The 9,008-nt window shown below is 37.6% G+C and overlaps 1 protein-coding gene across 1 annotated transcript in view; it reads left to right on the plus strand.

Annotated features, from left to right (window-relative positions):
* The window catches only part of NRG3 (neuregulin 3), a 224,046-nt gene that overhangs the window by 150,155 nt on the left and 64,883 nt on the right, over positions 1–9,008 (plus strand). The window contains exon 5 of the mRNA XM_014309231.2: positions 8,184–8,210. Within this exon, the coding sequence (XP_014164706.1) occupies positions 8,184–8,210 (27 nt within the window). The remainder of the gene's footprint in view (positions 1–8,183; positions 8,211–9,008) is intronic.

The following is a 9,008-nucleotide window of genomic DNA, read 5'->3' on the forward strand; positions in this document are numbered from 1 at the left end:
AGAAACAAAAAAAAGTAGTTTCTCTAGCACTTATACATACCTGAAGTTTCATCTCTGTAATGTTTATCACCACACAGAGCATGAATGCAGAGCCAGCTGTGCTGTGTATGTGCATGGCTTGCACGCTGTGATGACAAGCAAAGGTGCAGCAGCTTTTCAAAAGAAACCACAATGCTACAGTTGAGTTATAAAATTATTAGAGGGGCTTAGCATTGAAAAAAGGAGAGATGTGCCCAGGTCAGTTCCATGCTATACATTTTGCAGGCATGGGAGAATTGCACAGTAATGGGAGTATTTTTGTGCACTGTCATTCTCTGTTTCCTCCCTTGAATCATAAGAGATGTTGGACAAAGGCTGTGTTTTCTGATAAAGTTCACTGAATAGTCTTTAAAGCTTCCACGTATGTATCCCTGTGAAATGGAAAGGAATAACAAAGAGAAGTGATTCTGCTCTTCTTCCCAACCAAATAGGGCAGATCTACATGGCTGAGAACAGCCTCTTTCAAATCAAACCCTTTTGAGCACCACACACTTGTGGGTTGCTTATCTGCAGCTGGATCTGAGGCACAAAGGCACTTCCATGCCTGGTTTCCTGGAGAAAGGACTCAGTAAATTTGGAAGAACATTGGTGGTTTTGGTGTTAAACTCATGATGGTTCAGGAGGGTGAGTTGAGAGACTCCTGACATGCAGAAGTACTTCCCCATAAGAAGTAAATTTGATAAAAAATTGATAAAATTATGATGAAAACTTTATGCTTGTGTATTGTCTTCTGAGCCTGTAGCACAGAACTGCTGGAAATGAGGCTCAGTAATGCAGCAGCTTAGACCATGTGTGAAAAAAATGTGCAGGGTAATTGGAGTAAGCTTAAGTAATTCTCTTTCCTCATCCTAAGTTATTTAAAATAAAGCAACATAAGAAACTGTACAGGAAATATAGTTGTTAGTGTCGAAATTTGATTCCTAAAGAAAAGTAGGTTCCCAAATCAACACACAAAAAACCCAGCATCTTTCTAAAAGGTCTGAGTCCTACATCTCTGAGTCTCTTGAGGTCTTTGCTGCAAATCTCAGACCAGCTCTCTAGGCAACAAAGTGTGGATATCAATAAATACATCAACTTCCCTGTCATTGGAGATGTACAGTGCACAGCTTCTAAAACCTTCAGTTAATATTGTAAAATCGTGGTGGAAATACCTGCACTCTGCTTCTGCCTGTTTGTTTTTTGACTGCAGTAGAACTAAATTACTTGAAACATTGGGGAATAAGGCTGTGTGGTTTTTTTTTCCCCCAAAATTATGTACATTCCTTATCCTGAAGTTGAAGAAAGTAATTAGTTTTAAGAAATTGACAAAAACCTACAAAATTTTCTATGCCTTTAGAGAGCAGTAAACAGAATTGCATCTGAAACATTTTCTTGTAGTAGGCAAGTGAAGGACAGCTTAATGATCTGTGGAAGGAATAAAGTAACATTTAGCGTGAAAAATGTTTATTAAATGTCATATGTTCATAAGATGAGGGAGCTATTAGCAATCCATTTAATGTTTCTGTGAAGCTGGTTATATTTTACAGACCCATATTACCAAACACCACACCATTTGGAAATAATAGTGTGAAAATCCCTATAGTAATGTCTAAGAAACTCATAGGCTTATCCCACTTCAACAGACATTTGTGTCGCTTATTTAACCAGAACAGGGTTTTTTCACCTACAGAATACTGCAGTCAAGGGAAATACTTTACACCTATGACAAGATAAGTAATCTAATTCATATACATGATTCCAAAAACTTTCCAGATCACATGTTTTGGGAGTCATGAATGTGCTTTTTGGGTTTTGACAGTAAATTATTCCCTTTCCCTCTCCTCTTTAGCTTTATGATACCTTGTAGTAACATAGCTGGGAAAGAACCATTTTTGCCAATGCAGAGGTTGGCATTTCCAAGGGGCTCTATACCACCAATCATGCCAATTGCTGCTGAAATTCAGTGGAAGTGCTTAATGACTGAGAACATCTAAGCCCAACGTAGATAAATGCATTTTCAGCATTCCTGCAGATAAAGGCAGGTCCATCTGCAGAAGCAGCATGATGCCTCTGTGCAGACCTGGAGCAGGCTTGAGAGCTGGAGCAGGATTTCAGGCAGGACAAGTCTGGGCTCTGCAGGAACCCTTGTGTGAATGAAATTACACGGGTGGGTAGAAGAATATATTTCTCCATAGCCCAGTTCTCCCAGTGGTTCCTCAGTTGGGACAGTGCTGCAGTCACCTGCCATGCAGTTGAGACTGTGGGACAAATGCAGTCCTTGTCATATCTGCTGTGGAAGCCCAGGAAAAGAATTCAGATTGTATAAGTAGGTCACACAGCTACATCAGTGTTTTTGTGTGGTCCTTAGCACAATCAGAAAACCTGGTATGTGGGGTTGGTCTTTTAGATGGGAATGTAAAATGGATGTGGTGTGTGGAGCCAGGAAAGGCAGGGGTGTGAAAGAAGCTTTACAGGAGATATGAGAGGCTTTGGTAACATAAAAACAAAATTACAGCTTTTGCAATTACAGTGCTAACATGGGTTTGCTGATCTGTCAAAACTGCATAATATCAGAGAAACCTTGGGATTTTTCTGGGAATATTTATCAGACTCATTGGTTATAGTAGCTTATGCTGATGTCAGTAATCAAGTAACCAGACTGTAATGTGCAATGTTTACTGCAGGCCCGCCGTGCCGGGGGAGGCTGATCTGACAGTGAGCACACAGGTTTATCATTTCCCACATATATTTAGAGCAAACCTCATAAATAATCTTGTCACCATCAGCTCTGAGGTCTATCAGGCAGCTTCATTTACATTTGACTCTTTTCATAGAAACAGGATTACATTTTTAGCAAATACAGTAAGAAAGCATCTCCCAGTTATCTGAATGGAGACAAAGTGTTTTGTGTGGACATCCTGTTGATTTTCTGGTACTCTGGGATGAATTTAAGTCCTTGTATGTGTTGAACGCTTGTGTTGATTTATGAATGCTGAGAAAATCAGTAAAACTATGTCTCAATATAGCAGCATTTAATATCTACTTGCTTCTTTATCTCATTGCTGAAAAAAATGGGTTATTTAGAGAGAAATAAAAGTGCTGCATTTGTCTGACACCTGATGATAAACATTTTGGCCTGAATCTGATAAAACTCTTAAATACATTCTGCAGGTGCTTAATAAGCTTAAAAATATAATATCAATCGGCTACTCACTGATTTGAAATTAGACAAGTTTATTTCTTCTGCTGAATTTATAGCTATAGTAGTAAAAATTAATCAGTCCTGATTTACAGTATTGTGAATATCAGTACAGATTGCTTGTGTTGCTTGGTGAGACTGAGTCCTTCCCATTAATATCCAACATAGTGCCTCAAAGAGCAGTAGCTTATTTTATTAGCTGCAGAGGTAATTTAAGATCTTAGAAATTAATTGAAAAGAGACAAGCTTAATCCTCCGAGTCTGCATGCTGCAGGGGAGGTAAACAGTAGGAATTTCCAAGTTACCTTGAACCTGAATGTGGGAGCATTGCTATTATTTATTTGCAGAAGCTTGAAACAATCTTTCCACTTCTGCAATGAAGATCACAGCCACGGGCTTCAGTCATTCAAAGGAAAAGAAAATCAATAGTTTATTCCATTATTCAGCACTATGTATAATTTGTATAACAAGAGGTTTTGATGGATGTTTATCAAGTTTTCCTTGGTTATGGAATTGATAGTGGGTGAGGGGATGCTATGGACCCCTCCTAGGCTATGTTATAAATCTTTCCACAGCCATGCAAATACTCACAGCAAGCCTAGGGGGTTTCCCTCCTTTGTTTTGTTTTTCTTTACAAATAAATGGAAAAGTAATTAACCTTTACATTTTGTCTTAAGTATTTACTTCTGTACATTGAGGGCTTCAAGGACTTAACTGCATCTATGCAAATTTGGAGTGTAAATGTTCTTTTGTTGTTGACACTGAGAATCTAGCAGATTGTGAAATTCCTTCTATAGATTTATTACCTTCTTTCTAAGTTGTTATCCTTTCTTTAACTGTGATTTATAATTTCATCAAAAACAGACCAAGTATCTTGTAAGGGATGTGTGGATATATGATTTTCATTATTGTGTCTAGACATAGATGGAGCAAATTACCAAATATTCTGTATACTTACTATTACACCAGTTAACGTGTAGTGAATAGCCTACCTGTTGCCAGGGAAATTTTTAATCTGGAATATTCTTAGTAGTCCTGTTTATCAGAGAGGGTGAAAGGAAGGTCCAGGTATTGGCTGATTCAAGATAATTCTCAGGATTTAGTTTGATCCATTTTAAGTGTCTCAGAGAGGGAAGTTTCTCCCATGTGTTTCAGTGAAGATATTTTAAAAATCATTAGTTGAATCATTTGATTTTATGACTCTGATTCCCCTGAACAGCTTCAATCAGTTTTCCTACCCCACCAAACATTTTGAAGAGTACTTTTGTGTAAATTAATTACTGAAACTAATTATTAGAATTTCTCTGAAGCAAACAGCAAAATCAAATGTTGTGCTCTTTAATAACTGAGATTCTAAAATACATCATTACATGCTGTTGCTTTTTCTTTTTGATATTAAAAAAAGCCCAACAAAACAACCAAACTCTGAGAGCATTGGTCAGTTTGCCCATGAGGAGAGAATATAGAGGCAATTAACTCTTCCTACTAAATAGACAAATCCCTTGTCCCATTATCTGTGTGCTCACACAAAAAATGAAGCACCCAAAAAAATATGCTTCAAAGAAACCCTATAGTTTCATATATATATATATATATATATATCAGTAACTGATTATGGTTTTTGCTTCATTAGATATACAAATAGGCTGACAACCACGTGCTGCCAAACATCATAAAGCACAATGGATAAGAGAGCAGCAGTTCATCTTTAGGCAGTGTCCTAATCGAGCTGCTTTATGAATTGAAGGATTTTCCTTTATTTCAGACCAAGTTTTATTGGTCTAATATTAAAAGTAAAATTTAGTCCTGTTCCTTCCAGACAGATAATCTGTTCAGAGTACTTGAGCTGTCCCAAGGTACCTCCCAGCATATTATCATGTTGCATTTTGTGGTCAAGACAATCATCTACCAAGGACAATTTGACAACTCTTATGAGTTTATTTGAAGCGATAAATTTCATTTGCAGAGGAAAATACTTTGCTGTTGCTCTGATTTCCTAAAGCTGTCTTTATGCCAAAGTCAGCTTGTCCTTAGAAAAGGTTAAAATGTCTGTAGAGGTTTATAATGGGTACTTTTATGTCCATGATTTTTCAGTTAGATTTACATGTTGAGTTTATATTTCTGTTCATAGTGTTAATATGACTAAGAAAAAAGTTGCAGCAAACCACAATCCAGACACAAGGCAGTATGTTGTTTTGTGGAGCACTAATAAATTAATCCATTAGTGACTGCAAATTTATTTTCTCTTGTCCTCGTTATCAAGTATTCACAGGTGTGTTTGTATTTAGCCAGTCTAAATTAAAAGGGCTTTAATACTAGCAACACATTACCATAGTGCCAGGACCATAAGGCACAGTATTTTTCCCACATCAACATGAAAATGGAGAAATACTGATAAAATATAAAATAAAAGTGAATAATCTTCCTATCTGAGAAATATATTAGTTTCTAAGAACATAGCAATACCAGAAAGAAAGAAGAAACCACAATAACAAAAGTAAAATACAGTCACATTATTTGGTTAATGACCCCATCTTGTGGAGCAGCACCCACGCTTCAGCACATTTATAGCTCTCATATGCATTTTTTTTTCTACCAGAGTCCATTTCTTGACGGTGAATTACTTGGCATTGCACTTGCTGTGTCCAGGGAAGTGCTCTGCAGGCAATTCATCATCCGTGCACCAGGGCTGTACAGCAACAGAACAGTTCTTTGTCACACCATGAATTGCCAGGGTCAATACTTCACATTTCAGTGTTTGGTTCAGTCTCAGGTCACCACCACAGTCACATGCCCCACCAGCCCTGCTGGTTATTTCCTGCTGCTGTGTGTCTCTCACATGGACCTGCTGGGAGAGTTTCTTGCTGCTGTTAAGAGGGGACAAAGCCATCTCCAAAGCTGGAGCCTGCAGAGTTGCTGATTTGCACCACAGCAGTGCCAGTGAGAGCATTCCCTGGGCTGGTGCCTGGTCACCAAGAGCCAGTGATGGTCATAACCAGTGCCAGTGTGTGCTGATCTGCCAGAGTTACCATTTCCTTGCTTTCTGTTCCCAAAGAGCTTCTCACAGAGCTTGTTGAACTACTGCTTGATTGGCAGCTTGGATATTTTATTGTAAAGGTTTATCCCACTGGACATCCTTTTATCATAATCTGGGGAAATCAGCTTTGTCAGCAGTAAATATTGTGCTGGTTGCTGAAGTTGTATGCACATGAGACATTAAAAATAAATCACTTGACATGTTTTCACCCTTTCCAGCTGAGCATCTTTCCCAGGAAGGCTCCAAACACCCTTGATTCTCACTTAAGTATAAACCAATCAAATATGAACTGAGATGCCTTTGTTTCATCTTTTTAAAGGAAAGGTATTTTTTGTATCTACTTTTTGCGGAAGTGGTTTTTAATCATGTTGGTGAACTCTAAGGGAGAATTGTAGGTTGCAATTGGAAAACAAGTAGAGAAGGTGTATAGCCAAGTTAGGAAAGAAGATATATTTTTTTCAGCTGTTCTGCATAGACTTAAGATGATACTATATGATCTTCCTCCACGTGTCAATATCTTTAGTTCCTTGGAGACCAGATTATGGTGCTTTGATTTCTGCTATCTGTTTTTAAAGTTAGGAATTTTCAACTGCATTTTGATCTGATTTACAGAAGGAATCAAAGGTGTGAATTGCATGTAGATAACGTTTGCAGATTTCACAGGTACAGAAAATTAGGTGGGGGAAAAAAGCTACAAATCTCTGTAAATATAATGTTTGATGCACTTTTGATATATCTCATACTTTTATAAAAATTGCATTCTTATTAAAATTTAAATTCCTGTCAAGCGTACTAGGGATGTTTGTACATGATATTTGTATGTAAGTGCAAGAATACAGATTAGAAGGTCATTATGTGGAATACATACATGTATGATTTTGAGTTATGCATTTTCAAAAGGGAAGATTCATTTGTCACTAAACTTGCATAATGTGCCTTCCCTAATACCATGCTAACAAGGTATTTGTGCCATATACCATCATCTTGTGTTCTTTGCTTTTGAAGTGCATGAAAATAAAATGTGGAGTTTGTCAGCTGTTCGATAGATTTGTATGCTAAGTGAACTGAGCAAGCTGATGCTCAGTGCCTTCTCCTGGGTGGATTGAAAGGGTGCAAAAGGTGAAGAATTCCCAGAATTTTCAACAGAAACCCAAATATTCCATGATCTCGCCACAGGTACCAGAGTTGGCAATAAAATGAAGTGTTTAAACTAACTGCTGGGTTATGTTGGAAAATCTTTTAGCTTTGCTATGTAGTTCTCAGAGGACTCAAATTCATTATGTAAAAAAAGAGCCCTGAAATGTTTACAAGTCCATGTGGTAATCCAGTCAATATTCTCAAAGTGTTAAGATTTTTGCTTCACTTTGAGATGTCTTGAAATTATTGCATCCTGCCTGTTGATGGCCAAGTTGGGAAGGTGGCTTCCCTTTCCTGCTGTCGGATTTTGTTGCGCAGCAGAGAGCAGGTGGGAGTCACGTTGGGTGCCAGTGTGGCTGCTGTGCTGAGAGCTGCCAAACTCAGTGAAAGCCTTCCATTCATCTCTTCAGGCATGTCCCTGTCAGAGAAAATGAAAGAACCAAGCTTGTCTAACTAAGGACAGTGGTTAGCAGGTTGAGAGAGGAGTTCCAGGAGGAAGGGAAAATGAAATCCCTTTAGGTAGCTAGTTTGAACTCAAAGTCAAATATAAAGACATTCATTTCCTACCCCAAATGCACGTCCCTTCGTGTGACAGCTGAGTGCCCTGAATTCCTCCTTAGGATTGCCTTTGAGGGTCAGAGTTGTGCCTTTGTTTTGGGCCTGTACCCACACAGTGGGCCCTGACCCCACACCGTGCTGCAGCACTGCCATATCAAGATCAATTTATATTTTACTGTTTCTAACATTTCTGTTTCTTTTCTCTTCTTCTTTTACATGCTTTCATGAGTATAGCAGACCATTTAGGAATTGAATTCATGGGTAAGTTTTCCTTCTCTTCCTTTCAATTGCTCAGATTTATCTTGGTTCCTTAGTCCAAAGAACATGGAAGTTAATGGGAAGACTCCCGTGACCTCCACCACTGGGTTTTGGATTGAGTTCCTTATATACTTACTGATTACATTTGAAATTATATGAAGGTTTAATTTTTTTCTCTTGTCCACTGCTATGGATCTTAAAACCTACATAATGATGTTTTAGTATTTCATTGGTATTTAATGAAACATAACATAAAGGTTATGTGACCATATAATCTTGAGGAATAGTGTTTTATATGTGATTTCAGGGTAGAGTTACTAACTTTTTCATGTAGAGGAAAGTAAATTTTAAATCAGATTTTTTTTCTTTTGTTAAGAATTTGTTAGTAATTTCAATATTTATGAGGTTTAATAAGAAACATCTTATTAAATATAACCAAATCAGAGAAATATTTTTAAGAAAAGAGTCAAAGATCCATCATTCTCTGAAAAAAGTTAAATTGGTTAGAAAAAAGCTAAAAATGGAGTGAATAATTTCTCCTTACAATTTTGGAAAGGAAGATAACATTCTGTTGGCTCAGCTGCAGCTCTGTGATGTGTTCATAGCCTCATGGAATGACAGGCTTAACAGATCACCTCTCAGCTGGTGATCTTCAGACTTGAGGGGGCTGAGATCCATCTTTAACAGAGTTAGTGGTCCTTTGTGTAAGAACAGCTTGCATAAACCATTAAATATGAATGAAAACACTATAATAAAAAGCATGCAATTTCCTATTGAAGTCACAAAACAGTAACTTTTAAT

This window comes from Geospiza fortis, unplaced genomic scaffold (genome assembly GCF_000277835.1).
Source record: "Geospiza fortis unplaced genomic scaffold, GeoFor_1.0 scaffold130, whole genome shotgun sequence".
Taxonomy (NCBI): Eukaryota; Metazoa; Chordata; class Aves; order Passeriformes; family Thraupidae; genus Geospiza; species Geospiza fortis.